Here is a 14977-nt window from a genome sequence, read left to right as displayed (position 1 = left end):
AAAATTGTTGGCATTACAAAGTGTTGGAAACAGTTGTAGGTTTTGAATGTCAATATACACCCAGGTAGTGTTCCAACTGATGTATATTTTATGATATTTTTTTTAAACATAGACTATATTATTTCCAACCATGTTATTTTCTCATATACTTTAAAAAAGTAATTGTAGGATAAAGCTTCTTACCACTCATGGTGAACTGACGTAGATCAGATTTAAATCTGTCTCAGCCCAGCACACAGTCTCCACAAAGGAAAGGTGCAGCAGTTTCAGTAGAGTTGTGATTGTGCTACAGAATTGACCCAGAACCCTCAGGATTTGTGTAAGTGGCATCTAACACACAGTAGACCAAACGTTTACAAAATGAAATGTTCCAACGTACCAGTCAGCATAAGTAGATGGCTGATCCTTGCTCGGCCTTCTAATAAAATTAAAGATACACATATTTCTAATAATCCTCTAAATGGTTAGTATAAGACAAGAAAGTTACTAATTTATGCAGTGAGCATATGTGCATGTTTAAAATTTTTAACACACTGATTTCAAGCAAAATCAACCAAATTGAGGGAATATTCAAAAGTGTATTCAAATTTTAAAAAAATAAAGGATTTGTCAAATATAATTCTCCTAAATGTCAAAGCAGTAAATCCAAACTGAACTTTGTTTGCCTACAAGTTGCATTTCATTCTTGACAAGGACAACCACAACTATTGTTTTTTAATTAAAGTTCTAATTTGTTTAAATATTGCATAAAAATGACTTAACAGTGCCAAGGGAAGACTTAATTTATAAATCCTCCAATATAACTTAATTCCTTAACTTCAGTATTTGTTGTATTTGTGCAGTAAAAAGAGTTGATAAACAGCTACATGATTTTTCCTGCATCTTTTGCTTCCAGCTTTTATGTTACAACAACATTGGTATGGAAAATTTATAGAGAGGAAATATTTACCTCTTGCATAATTTCCTGGAATGAAGTAAGCCTTTTACTGTGTAGCATGCTATGAGCAGAATATATATTGCAAATTGCCAGAGGTCAGTGAGATGGAAGACTGACATTTAAACATTTTGTCCCAGTGACTGCAACTTTATTAAAATTTTGTAACTTTGAAAAAGAAGTTCCCAAGATGATATAACTTCACAGCAATATGAGAGGGAGCAGGAGGAGGAGGTGGTGAGCAGATTGGGGGTACAAATAAATTCTAACTAAAATTGATACTACGTTTAATGAACCACTTTCTAAGTTCCATCATATCCAAAAAATGTAGATTTATAAGAATTTTCTTAGGTATAAAAATCACCTGTTTTCCTAAAGTGTATTTGTCATTTCACAATAAAGCTAATTTTAATGATTAATATGATTTTGAATTTTTCAGTTACCATAAAAATAAAATGTGACTTTATGTGTGGTTGTTATAAACATGCGGCAAAGAACTTGTGTGACCAAGCTGACTTGCATAAATGGTACATTAAGCAATATTTTGCTGTAAGGTTTTGCCTTCTACAGAGCTGCCAGTGCTTGACAATTCTATCCTTTTCTTGTAGCATTCATTTTCTGTTTTGAAAGATGAACCTTCTAGGTCACGGCTGCCCTTCAATCCTCTGTTTTTACCGAGAGTTGCCATCATTCAAAAATTAAGTGACCGTGGGTGTCCTTTTGGCATATTCTGAGTAACTTTATGTAATAGTTTTTGAGAACTTTTGACAACTTTTGACGACACTTTTGAGAATGTTGTCATTTTTGCATGTCAGTTATTGTAATTATTAAATGCAAAACGGTATAAATATAAGGCCAGAAATTGCCATAGCACGTCTTTAGATCTTAATAACTCATTGCAGAAGCACATAATACCCTTGTTTGGTAAACCTTTTCTCTGAGAATTTTAACATTTCTGTGAATTTTAGATTAACAAAATTTGATTTTTGTGAGTATGATATTACATCTGTTTTCAAACAGGAATAGTTTTAAATGGACAATTTTTAATGGATGAGTGGATACCAGCCACATTTTTAATTGCTGCAAGAAACAAGATTTTAAAAAGAGTGATTAGAGGTACAAGAGGCACAGCAGGACACTGAAAGTCTCCTGGTTTTAATGTTTTGCTTTGTAAACGAAGATGTACTCAACACTGATTACTGCTGTGTTGGCACTCTGGGTTTAAATGCTCTTTATCTAAGGACTCTAATGAATAACCAAAACAAAATTTCCTGGAAAATTCCTGCTGTTTTCTGTTCAGATAATCTAAAAAAAAAAAAAAAAAAAAAAAAAGAAAAAAAGAGTGACAGTGATGTAGTCTCTGAAGGAAAAGAACGCTCATTCTGTTTCAGCAGTAATTTTAACATAATGCTTCCCCCCCTCGTGGTTTGTTTTCTAGTTCATGTTATGCATGCTTCTCTTCCTCCTTCTTTTAACCACAATGTAGAAGCAGGAAATACACGTAGGTATGTTGTCTTGGTTCTTTCTTGTTTTAGAGTGCTAATTTCGCCTCTTCACAGTCACAGTTTCAAACCCATATTTACTTCAAGACCCCAAAATGTTTGCATCTTCCTGATTGCTCTTTTATAGAGCAGATTTAAATCTCGGTCCCTCCATCCTCACAAGAAAGACATTAGGCATATAACTAGGCTACACTCCCCTCCTCCTTCCACATATGCAGACACCCATTAAGAAAGTGGTGAAAGATTCTGCCTGACTACAAGATGTGGAGTCGTGTGAAGGGGTGTTTGCACAAGGTGCGTAAATTTGAAGGGGAAAAGGGATTAATTATTTTCATTTTTCAAGAGAAGCAGCCTGTCTGAGGGCCCAGGTTTGAGTCAGTAGGCAAAGGAAGGATAAGCCATTACTGTGGTTCGCTTTGGATCAGATGTGGCTGGAGCTGCAATGGAGAAGGTGACTTCCTCTCAAATGACTGGTAAGGTATGCCTACTTCTGGACCTTTCTCTGGAGACTTTTCTAGGGTAAGCTACTAATTTTTGTGTATGTATTATCTTTTGTGGTCCAGAGGAACTGTGTCTTTAAAAATTATTGCCAAGACTTTAAAGAGGCTACATATGGTATTCAAGGAGACTGGAGCTCTGAATTATGGATACTTCAGATCAGTTGGGTCATGAGACCCACTGCATATTCCTTAATAAAAGGATCCTTCTGTTTGTGTTAAGAGCTTGATTGAGACAAAATCTCTAAATGATGAAGTGCAATGTCTTAATTTAGAGCCATACTGAGAAAATCCAAAGTCTCTGAGCAGCATGGGGGCATCTGCCTAGCCTAAACTTTTAGAGAAGACAGGGGAAGTTGATAAAATTGCTAATATCACAATTCAAGACATCAGAGATTGGAAATTACATGCCTAGAAAAAAATGATTAAGAATAACTCTGAGGCAAATTAATAAAAATAAAGGCAGCTGAAAACAATTTGGCTTGACTTGGTACTACGTGTGTGTGAGAGAGACTTGGGGCAGGGGTGAAATCTATGTGATAAAGACAGATTCAGGTGATCTCTCCACATGCAGTTTTTGCATTGCTCCATGTGGATTAGTTTTCCGTACTGATTCCCCAATTTGCAGCAGAACTCTACTGGTTCCTACAAATAACTCATGTAATATTTAATATTTGACAAACTTATTGTCTGAAGCCATAAGAATGGCACTGTGCACTGTGCACCTGATTATTTTTTTTCCCCAAAATGCAGGAAAGGGTCTGTTCTTTCTAGCCTTTGTGGATTCATGGGATGTCCAGCCAAGAAATAATTTGTAATTGACGAGTTGTCTTAGGTTATTCTGAGGCTTTGTTATGATATCATGGGAAAACCATGGTGTAGTATAACCATCCATTCTATTTTGAAGGTTGCTGTCAGAGAATGAACTGTTCTTTTAGCAGACTTTGTTTCCATGTTGAGTACAAGCCCGTGTCTGAAAGAGTTGTAGAAACTGTCGCTTCATGGTTTTATTTGCGCATACTTTTCCCTTCGCTCTCTAGAAAATGGTTATTTTAGTTTTTATGTTCTGGTGCCTTATTGATATAAAGTTAAGATGGGCTCTGATCATTATCACTATCACCATTCTACCCAGATTTTTTTCAATGGTAAAAACCATCCTGATATGAGACGCAACCTGACTTCACAAGGTAATGCAAACCACACAAGTAATGGAATCCAGCCAAAATTATCACAAGGAGTGGCTGATGCTCACTTAATGTTTTCCACTGGAATATAAGCTAATCATGCTCTGTTTTTGACCTATTGCCAACTGCCTGCAAAGAGTAGACAGGGGTGTAAGCTCGGTTCTCTTGCTTGAAAGGAAGCTGCAGATCTCAAATTTCTGTGCTTCAGGTGCATGCAATGCAAGGGTGGTGGCAACTTGGACATGCTAACTTTCAACAGCTAAGAACTGAGTTATTTGAGCTGCTGGGACTGGCTAATACAGACCTTAGGTTAGCACAAGTATGGGAGAGTAAAACTTATGTTCTTCTGCTTTTCATTGTGGCTTCAATCCTGTAGTATCTGGAAAAAAACAGAAAAGCAGCTAAGCTTGGAAGCTTATTGCAAGTAAGAGCTCACCTAAGCAGCAGACTTAATACAGTGCCCCAAAATGTCTGCCTCACCATGCCAGCAGGCCCACATCTGGCAAAAATAGCCTTGAGCTCAATATGTTTGGGGTTAGAAGTTTATGGGCACCTGCATGAGATATGCTGATTTTTGTTTCATAATAGCACTAAGAAAAAAATTTCTTCATAGAACAGTGGATGGAGTAATGCTGGCATAGCAGTTTCAAACATTTAGCACACATTTCAGTGACTTTCTGTTTCTGAGAAGGGCAGTGATAACTTTTGTTAAATATTATGGAAACATGCCACAATTTATATTAACAAGGAAGAAGGACACGTGCTTTATGTTATAGGAATACAAAATGTTCATTTTTTTTGTAGTGTATGTCTTTGTGTGTTCTTCTGTATGTTAACATGTTGCTTTATATTCTCTGTGTCAAGAATACTAAGTTTGAATTCTGAGGTTGTTTTCTTTTTTACTGTGGCCCTGGAGGTAGAGTGTAAGTGGAACTTCAGGTAGTAGTACAGTGTTTCAGTAAGTCTAACTTTACAACTCATTAGGTTACAAGTCACAGTGAGCAATGCTTTTATTCAGTACAAACTGATGGTGATCACTGAAATTTCATCAAACAATTTTGATGGGTTAATTTTTGTTGCTCAGGCCTTGTACTGGCTCAGATGCCATCTGTCCTTCCACAGCTGGCATGAAGCTAGCACGAAATCAATCTCATGTGCTTTGGGTGTTACAGTAGAAAAGCAATTATTTGCCTTGATCTGAATCAGATTTGTATTGGATGATCTGGTACATGGTTTCAGCGTTAATGATGGCCAATGACCAGTTAATGATCTTGGTCAAAGTAGTAGAGGCGTCACATTCTGACCTTCATGTTGTTGCAAATACAGATAAATTTTCTTATTTTTCAATAAAATTTTTTGACTAAAATAATAGGGGGGGAAGTGAAGAAAGAGCATGACGTACAACAATGCACTAAATGCAAAATTTTGCTCTCATGACTTTGTCACTTTAGATTTGTGTGGAGTATTAACTCTTCCACCTTTACTGAAACATAATAATCCACATAGACTTGCCTACTACCTACACAAAGAACATGATTCTTTAGCATTTCCATGAATCTAATATCACTATGCTGATGCATGAAATTTTTGGGTGTTTAATATTCATATTTTCCAACAAACATTATATTAGATAGATAAATTGTGTCTGCCTATTATTTGCCTACTGTCTTGCAAACAAGTTGTCCTGAGTTCCAGGCATCAATAAAGGCTCTCTTTGTCTTTCAATGTGGTGAACTTTATGAGAATAGATTTATTTTTCAGTTACTTTAGTTGTGCCTTTTAAAATAAAGTGAATATTGATTTAATTTATTTTTTTTTTTTTCAGTACAAGGAAAACAGCCAAACTTCATACAAAAGTTTGGACATAGAACTCTACAAGAAGGAGAAGATTTAATTCTGCATTGCACTATACATGGAAAGCCTGAACCACATGTCTGCTGGACAAAGAATGATATCCAAGTGGTATCTGGTGATATCAGTGTATGTTCTAAGGTTCTTGAAATTTTTCTTGGGAGAAAGGTAATTTATTTTGCTTTATGCTACTAATAATCTCCTATGTGCCTTCTCTTGTTTTACAGATTGAGAAATTAGGAGATATCTATTACCTTTTAAAAAGAAATGTAGTCCTTGCTGATACTGGGAAATATGTCTGTCTTGCCAGCAATGAAGTTGGAAAGGCACACTGCTCTGCTTTCGTAACCGTGATAGGTGATTTGTCCTGCCAGCTGCATGCTTTTCAGCACCTTGTTGCCTTATTAAATGAGCAACTCGTTTCCACTAATGTACATATTTTGTTTCAGAGAAAAATAAAACCCCAGAAACTCCCAGTGTAACTCAGGCTAAACCAGAATGGAAAGATGGAGACTTTGCAGAAGAAGAGAATGTCACCACGACTGAACTCATACCAGCCTATGACACACAATGTGAGAGAGATGATCTCCCAGTAAAGTAATTTGCAACTTACTCTGTGCTACAACTTGTGCTGCTGCAATAACTGTAAGGACCTTAATTTACAAAGCACAAATCAAACACTCTTCCTAATCCTATGAATTTTGGTATAATGGAAATGAAGTCTATAATATGTGACTGCCTTTTTCACTTAATTCTTTATCAAAAGATATGCAATTGTTAGATGAAAGACCTTGTAATACACTAGACAATTGAGTCTATGCAAGGTATTTAAATTTAGTGAAATAATTTTCTTGAAATCTAGGCCTAGATCTTAACCTAGATATTATTGTAAGAGTGAAGAGCTCAAAGATACAAAATATTCCAGAAGTTCAAATTGATGGAACTACATAAGCATCTAAGTAAAATTTTCTACTGGACAAGTTTTATTCAGAAGAATAAACCGTAGTCCTAATAGCACAGAAACAATCATTGTTCATTAATTGAATAAAGATAACAAATCTTCCCACTATGCAATTTCAGAAGATTAAATAAATGAGATACATGAAGTCACCAGTCCTTGTGACTTCTAGCACAAGATGAAATCTTGCCTCCTCAATTTAGGCTCTGATAAAAAAGAAAGAGCAGTGTTATTTTGTCTTTGAGTTCCTGAGGTTTGTCTATCTAAATGTAGAGAACACAAAATCAGAAAGGAAAACTATTACATATGTCGATTCAAAAGTTTTGTTTGTGTCATCTTGAGCTGCCTGCAAACTTTCCTTCGTGTCCAACTGATGAAGCATTGATCTCACGTATTTTGTTCAGGGGTTTGATTTTGTTTTGGTTGGTTGGTTTTGTTTGGGTTCTTGTTGTTGTTGTAGTTTTTTTGTTGTGTTTTTTTTCTGTATTGCTGTGGTATGCCAGGTATTCCTAAACCAAAAAAAAAAAAAAAAAAAAAGACATGAAAGATCATGGTAAATTTACTTAAGACACATAGAAACTGTATGATTAGAACCAGTAGGCCATACAAAAAGGTCAAATTTATCCTAATTTTTTTCTCATATCTTCTGTTCTTTTAACTAAACTGCCTTCTGGTAAATAAGAGGAGATTTAAAATATTTTTTTTTTGTCTGGAATCACTCTTGAGTTGATCTTTAATCTTGTGCAGTCTCAGGATCACAGAGAACTGTCTATGCCACCATTAAAAACATAAGCAATATTAACTGATCTTTTTCACACAGGTTTAAAAAGAAACTCTGGCTTCAAGGAGTGTGTTTTGAACTTGAGAGGCCACAGGAGATTAGCTTCAATTTGAGACAGGATCCCCTTCTTCTGCATGATGCAGTGGAACAGAAGATGGACTGAAGTGCAAGATGTCTGATTCCTGAGGGTGTTCGTGTTGTTTGCTGTGTCCATTAGTAGATCCTGCCATGAGTGAGGAGAAGATGAATCTTTGAGTGCTAACCAATGTATTTTTAGGTTACAATTTGTATTTTGTTTCTTTACAAATAAATCATTACTAAAATTCACTTGTGTACAGCCTTTATTAGGCAGTGATTTATAATTTTTTGTGGTTTGGTTTGTTAGACAAATCTAACAAAAGATAATGATAGAAAAAAGAAATATTAGCCTTTAAAATTACATATATCCTTGGTCATTTTCAGTTTAGCCGACTTTTCAATAACAGGATTCTTCAAGAACCACAGCACCAATTCAGGGTATAAAAAACCCTCTGAACTGAAATTAAATCTTTTGGACTGTAGGAGAGTCATTAGCATGATGAAATATTTGTCTCCATCTCTTGAATTCAGAGTTTAAGTGTCTTTTTCAATTCACTGCAGAGCTTCTTGTGGACTTCTGTCGTGTCATCCATTTGCAGCATTGAAAAACGTAGTTCAGAAAACTCCTCATTTTGAGTGGCTGTTTGGCTGCCAAAATAGCCAACAGGACATCTAGTTAGACTTGAGAATAACAGTTCTACAGCTTGAGCCTTCTGATTCAAATTGTCAAAGGCCTACCTTGCAAATGATTCATTCTACTCAGACCTCTGGTTCAGGCTCAGAGTGGCTTGGCCAATGCTACAGGTACATGTGTATTGTGCAACTCCCTGTTGTTCAACATTCTGTGATTCTTAATATGCACATTGGTTAGACCTACTCTAGCTTTGCATACCACAGCAATGCACTCACACTTCTCACAGAGAGCAGAAGTGCAGCACTTTTGTGCTTCATTTGTGCAAAACTGGGACTGAAATAACATGTTTGAGGATTGCTTAAATCTTATCACCAAAACATTAAATATTTTTTCTCCATCAATATGCAGGTTCAATGGTAGAAACTTAAATTTATCTCCAGTTTAAAGTACAAGCAGAGAGGAAATGAGCTGAAAAAAATATCATGTACATGTCTTCACCTGATCACATAAATCACTTGCTTGACATTATGGAAAAGTCAATGGCATCCTGCCCACAGAAGAGTCACAAGGCTATGTATATGTGCACATAAATAGAGTAGCTGAGGACCGAGGTACTTGCTCTGTGTACTACACTGTATCTCTCACAAACAGTCTTTTCCAAAATGAAATGAAGACAAGTATCCAGCCTCTCCTGGATTCTATACAATTACCTTTCCTGACTAAGCCCCTTCTTTGCACATTATTGAGATTTAAAGATGTCACAAAAAATATTGTGTTTCTAACTGTACTGACATTCAGAGGACTGATAAAGTAAATATCAGATGACTTCTGCCCTCTGTTCCCCCCTCAAAAAAAAAATTATAAATACCCTAAAATTAATGTTCTTTCCTCTGTTGGAATCTGTTAGTATGGCATATTTTCCTATTTAGAAATTCATTCTCTAGAAATAAAACTGTAGAATTCCATGCTTGCTGATCTTGGGTGCTCATCATGTATTGGGTTTTTTTCTCTTTTCCTCTGGATTGTTAGTCTGTGAGAAAAACTTTAATATTTGAGGTGGGCTTTTTTCCTGTTGATTCACAAAACACAACTTTACTTAGGAAAAAGAAAAGTGTTAATGCTTTTCTAAATAATACATGGAGCAAGACAGAAATCTTTATATCTGTTCTTATCCATAATGTTCTTACAAAATAGCAGACTGTGATGTTTATAAATAAATAAAAAATTCAGCAACCCTCTTTTGCCAGTGAGGAAAACAAATATTGTTCCAAGTGTTCCCAGGGAATGGATCCATTATCAAAAATGGTAAGTGTGTTTGTTTCTTTTCATTTTATGAACCATATGTGTCCGTGAATTTATTAAAAGCTTTTCTAAATTGACAGAATGTACATATCTATTAACTGCTAAGGACTGTCTTGATGTTAGATGAAACTTGTCCCCAGTACAATGATGTTAATTAGTGTTTTGTGGAAGGAAGTGGAACAGTTAGTGAACATATTGTTTACTCAGTGACCAGGTTTTTTAGTAAGGCCCTGCTTTCTAAGATGAAGAGCTGAGCAAGTAATATTTTTATCCTTTCCTTGTTCTACATATGTAAATATGTGAGGATGATATATACAGAAATAATATACAAGGAAAACTTGTGAAAAGTGACATCTGTAAATCTCCTTCTTAGGTGTTTCCAAGGAGATGATAACTATCTACATGAAGTTAGTGATTAGGATCCTGAAAGTGTGCAGTTTCCAGTAAGTTCTTCACATATGAAACAGCTAAAATAGTTTCAAAAAATGCTTATTGCCTTACTTATCTCTTCTGCTTTTGAAGCAACTCAGAGTGCCCTCTTTAGTAGCCATTTTTTTGAAAACAAGTTTTATTTTTTATTGAAAAATATTAATATATCTTGCATAAGCAGTTGCAATGGCTCAGATAAGAGTTGTTGGGATCTGAAAATGTGACAGCTTTTCAGGAACTGGCTGCAGCAGAAATATGTGGACATTCTTGTGAATATAATTCAATTTATAGCCTTTATTTAAGGTTCCTAAGGTGTTGCTACATAGTACAGCTTGTTGTATTTGCAGGGGAAGAGAAGTTGATGGAGGTGATGGAAATCTGTTTTGATTTCAGGTCAGGATTTATTTCTTTAACAATTAAGAATTTTTTAGTTATTTCTAATTTTAAAGAAAGAAAGTGTGCGGGAGGAGGGAAAGTAGTATTTTTTTCAAAAGTTTACTTGGAAAACTGTAAATTCAGCAAAGATATAGTAAATAAGTACATTTTGGGTTCTGTTTTGTCACTTCTTTAAGGATTAAGGGTAGCATCTCATCAGTGACCAAATTATTTAATTCATTACTCCTTTGCTTCTGTATATTTGGTTGGAAGACAGAGTGAAATAAAAATAATAAATGAAAGGAGATATAATAGTTATTGTATAAGAAAGAACAGGACAAAGAATTAAGGAAGTGAGGGAAAATGTAAATAGAGAAGGAAATGGTAAAGATACTGATTCTTTTTTCACTGTTCGTAAATTAGCATGTGTAAATTTACTAAGGGAGCAGGAAAGAAAGCAGGGTTTATGCTATATTGGCTATGCAGCTAGAGCACAGTACACTAGTAGTAGTAGTACACCACTACTGTTTGACAAATAACGAAGGAAAGATTATGAATTTTTAAAAAAAATATATTAGGAGATTCCACTGAAAAAAGCACATTGATAACTTGCCTAAGTGGCACTTAGTACATGTAGACACTTAGTAGAGCTTTCAGTGTTCAAAAAAGAATGAATTTTGTCTTTCAGCTGACTAGTCTTCAGCTTTCAAAGCATCTTCATGCGGGCCTATTTTGTGCAGCTCCACTCATGAAGTCATTAGGATGATTAGAATTAATCAAAGTGTATCACATACAGAGAGATTGCAGGTATCCACACCACAATGTTTCACTGTGTTGAAGATCACATGCTAATTCTTAAATGTGTTGTGGCCTACAATGTAGTACATATATTATAGTAACTTGGGCAATATATAGTTCATACTTCAAATAGTAGCAGACTGAAGCAAATTATGAAATTTTTATAACTATCCCCAATTTAAATATCTACCTAAAAAAAAAAACGTCTTTGTCATTGTCTGGATCTGACTTTTGTTTCTACCTGGAGAAAAAAACAATGTCATTTTTACCAGCAGTGTCTTTGCTACACAATAATAGGACTGAAGTCATCCTTCATTTTTTTACTGTGGATACACTATAGGACACTAAACATGTAGAAATCATGTGATATAAATGTAACAGAAGGCATGCATTATTAATAATTCATATTTACTTGAGGACATAAGATAAATATTTCATTCTTCAATTCCATCATTTCTGTATTCAGACTAAAAAGTTGAGAAGGTACGAACTTTTGTTGGAATGAAAATAGATCTAATAAAGATAAAAGCAAATGTAAAAGTTCAAATAAAAAAGGAACTTAATTTTTAAAATACAATATATTTGGTTTACTTATTTGAATGCAGCAAAATTTTTTCCTTGTAACTTTCTATTATTGTTATCAGTTATTGTTGACTTGATTGAAATAGAAAAATTTGAACTTCTTACCATCTCGTAACTTCATAAATGACAGCTTGTACATTTCTTCCATTTAGAAATTATTACATGTTCATAAACTTTTTCATTGTTTGTTTGACTTGGACATCGTCATTAAGGTGACTGCATTTTTTAAGTTCACAAATACTAACCTGTGTTTTTAATCCAAGTTTGATTTTTCACTGACTATTTAGGTGTTTAAATACAGAGGAAAAACAGCCATCTGTTTTAGCAGGTCTCTATTTAGACTTAGAAATTTTATACTCTTTACACAACTTTCCTTGGACATTTTATGTCTTCTAGTAGAAGCTAACTTGACCTGCCCCTTATTGTGTAGAGTTGCATTTGCTATCATACTGAGTCTTGTGCAGAGTGATTAGGCTCTCTGATATCTATTTGCAAGAAAACATTACAACTGAGCCATAGAACTTAAACTTTCAACCTCTCTGAGAGTCCAAGTAGTATCAATGTAGAAACTATTTCTCCAGTTTGTGTTGCTGTTAATACTGCTGCATCCCAAGAACAACCATGAAGTCACCATCTTATGGGATGGATAAATTAAAGGGCAGATCAAATTTGTGAGATTATTTTATGAGATCACAGCAATATGTAATTTCTTGTTTCTTTCAGATCTGCAAACTATAGTGTTCATACTCTCTTGCAGTGCTGGAAGTCTCTTTCTCCTTGGCATTTTCTGGATCTCCTGCTAAGAGGTTTCCTTCAGGTTGTTTTCAAACACAAGTGCAGCTGATAGTACAAAACTCCAGTCTGTGTTTACTTCTCTAGGTATCCTCAGGGAGATCCTTTTCAATGTAGAACTTAGTAACATCAGACTGAACTCCTCCACTTATCAAACCAGCTAAGCATATGCTTGATTTTAAGCACATAAGTAGTCTAGAGCTTTCTAGATATGCATTACATATATTCTACTTCATAGAGTAGGAAAAAGATTTTTGAATAAGAAGGCAGGAATGGAAACAGGCAGATGTGATGTTGCAGTAAAACACCTCCCATTCCAGCCATAAACAAGAGTTGTCTTCTGACTGATGTCTGTTTCAGAAGTAACCACTCCAAGGGTACAATTAGCACATTAGTGACAAAGCTGGGCTAGTGGAAGTTCACAAACTGATGTGCTATTCCATTGGTGACTAACTCTGGCATCTTCACAAGGCTATACAGGTCTAGAAAAAGCTGTTGGATTTAAAATCCAGGATTTTTTAGAAATTACAGTATTTTTCTGTAATTTTACTTTCACATTTGTATTTCTGCACATTGTATGCTACTGTTTGTTAGGCTTAACTACTTGGACCATCCAACAGAAAATTTGTGAAGGAAAAAAAACCCCACGCCAAATCTATGCATTACCAAATACAATTTTAGAATTCAAAGTTACAAAGAAAAATAATTTAAACAGTGTATTCTAATAGTTTGCAGCCACATATCTGAGCTCAGCATACTTATTTAGTCTGGTGATTGACAGATGCATTTGGTAGCTTCTTGGGTGTTTTATAATGAAAGGAAGTAAGGCTGAATCTCACTGATATGATGACTTCTGACTTGTTCATATGCTTTGCTAAAATGCTTCTTTATTACTTTCTTTGTCTTGAGATTGTGACTTAGGAAATTTGCAATGGCTTGTAAACTGCACATTATAAATGAAACTGAATTATAAATCAAAAGCTTTGGAACGGCTGAGGTTTCCTTGTTGAATCCATTTTGTGCCTCCAAAATTAGGATTGTCAATCAAAACCAACAGGTGGTGTATGGTTACAGAGAGTGAAGCCCCTCTCACAGGATACTTTCTTTTAGGAAACCAATCAGAACTGGCACTGACATGATGAGGCAGACCTGTCAGCAGAGCTGGGGTATATAAAGTGAAACAACTATGTTAGCACTTCTGAGCAGTCGTGCATTCCCCGCCTCGCCTCGGGTGTAGGGATTGCAAAAAAACAAAACTACACTGTCAAGACCGTGTAGTTTTGTTTTTTATGATTAGAGGCTCTACAATTCTCATGCTGGGATTGTCTAAAAAAATCGTACTTGGGATAAGGACGTCGTTCAAGAAGATTTCGTTGGGCTTAGCCCACTCTTGCAGGCACTTTGAGAGATCAGGTTAGTAGCATGTTTTTACTGGTGTAAAAAAGGTTTTATCGGTCATTAATAATCCTGATACAATCTATTTTTTATAAATTTGGTCACGGGGGGTATAGGTTTCAGGAATAGACAGAGCACTTAAATTCTCTGTCAAGTTTATATCTTAAATTACTGGAGTAAGCTTTGGTAACTCTCAGCAAAATGGTTTTTTTTACAGTATATTTTATTGTTAAAGACTATATAAATTAAGGTTTTAAAAGTGTATGGAAACATGTGCTTAACTTAAAAACTCCTTTCTCTTGGGAGTGTTCAAGGTTATGCTACTGAGAGATAAACTGAGAAGCTCCCAGAATAGCTCTGATAAAATGCATATGGTATCAGCTAAGCACTGATGACTTTTTAAGGGAAACAACTGCTAAGGTATCGGTTACATGGCAGCTCTGGAACACTTGTCTGCTGTCATTCATAGCTGCAAAGGTTATTTCTGGAACATGACATTTCAGACACATACTTTCAATTCTAATTATACAAGAAGCCTTATAAGATCAGATCTTCATCACCAGAATTTGCCTAGACAATGAAAGAGATAAACTTTGTGTGAACTCAGTGACAGTTTTACTTAATTGAATTATTTCTGATCTATTCTGAAGTAAGGAAACTACATATATATACAAGCTTTCATAATGTTTCCATATATTTTAGCTGAGCTTCAAAACATAGTCATAACTTGAGCTGAAAATCTCGGTACATTATCCAGTTCTGCCCTTATGCACTTACTGTATGTACGCATCAGGCCCTGACTTCTATGAAGGCATTCATGTAATGAAGAATTTTTACCCCTATGAAAGGTAAAATAAATTTGGCTCAGAGTGAAAGAAACTTTGC

At 35.1% G+C, this 14977-nt stretch overlaps 2 protein-coding genes across 4 annotated transcripts in view; both read left to right on the top strand.

Annotated features, from left to right (window-relative positions):
* CCDC141 (coiled-coil domain containing 141) overlaps positions 1-8002 on the top strand; it is an 84641-nt gene extending 76639 nt beyond the window's left edge. The window contains exons 32-35 of the mRNA XM_051787291.1: positions 5943-6097; positions 6196-6325; positions 6418-6565; positions 7747-8002. Of these exons, the coding sequence (XP_051643251.1) occupies positions 5943-6097; positions 6196-6325; positions 6418-6565; positions 7747-7870 (557 nt within the window). The 3' untranslated portion in view covers positions 7871-8002. The remainder of the gene's footprint in view (positions 1-5942; positions 6098-6195; positions 6326-6417; positions 6566-7746) is intronic.
* Positions 8003-13897: 5895 nt separating this feature from the next.
* TTN (titin) overlaps positions 13898-14977 on the top strand; it is a 241215-nt gene continuing 240135 nt past the window's right edge. For 2 of the 3 annotated variants that reach the window (XM_051787288.1, XM_051787287.1), the window contains exon 1: positions 13907-14110. The gene's annotated coding sequence lies outside the window, so the exon portion shown is untranslated. Of the gene's footprint in view, positions 14111-14977 lie in introns of all 3 variants that reach the window. The other variant, XM_051787289.1, reaches the window with a different exon arrangement.

Source organism: Manacus candei, unplaced genomic scaffold (genome assembly GCF_025592945.1).
Source record: "Manacus candei isolate 608988 ecotype Guabito, Panama unplaced genomic scaffold, ASM2559294v1 h1tg000023l, whole genome shotgun sequence".
Taxonomy (NCBI): domain Eukaryota; kingdom Metazoa; phylum Chordata; class Aves; order Passeriformes; family Pipridae; genus Manacus; species Manacus candei.
This window is presented reverse-complemented; position numbering and strand designations above follow the sequence as displayed.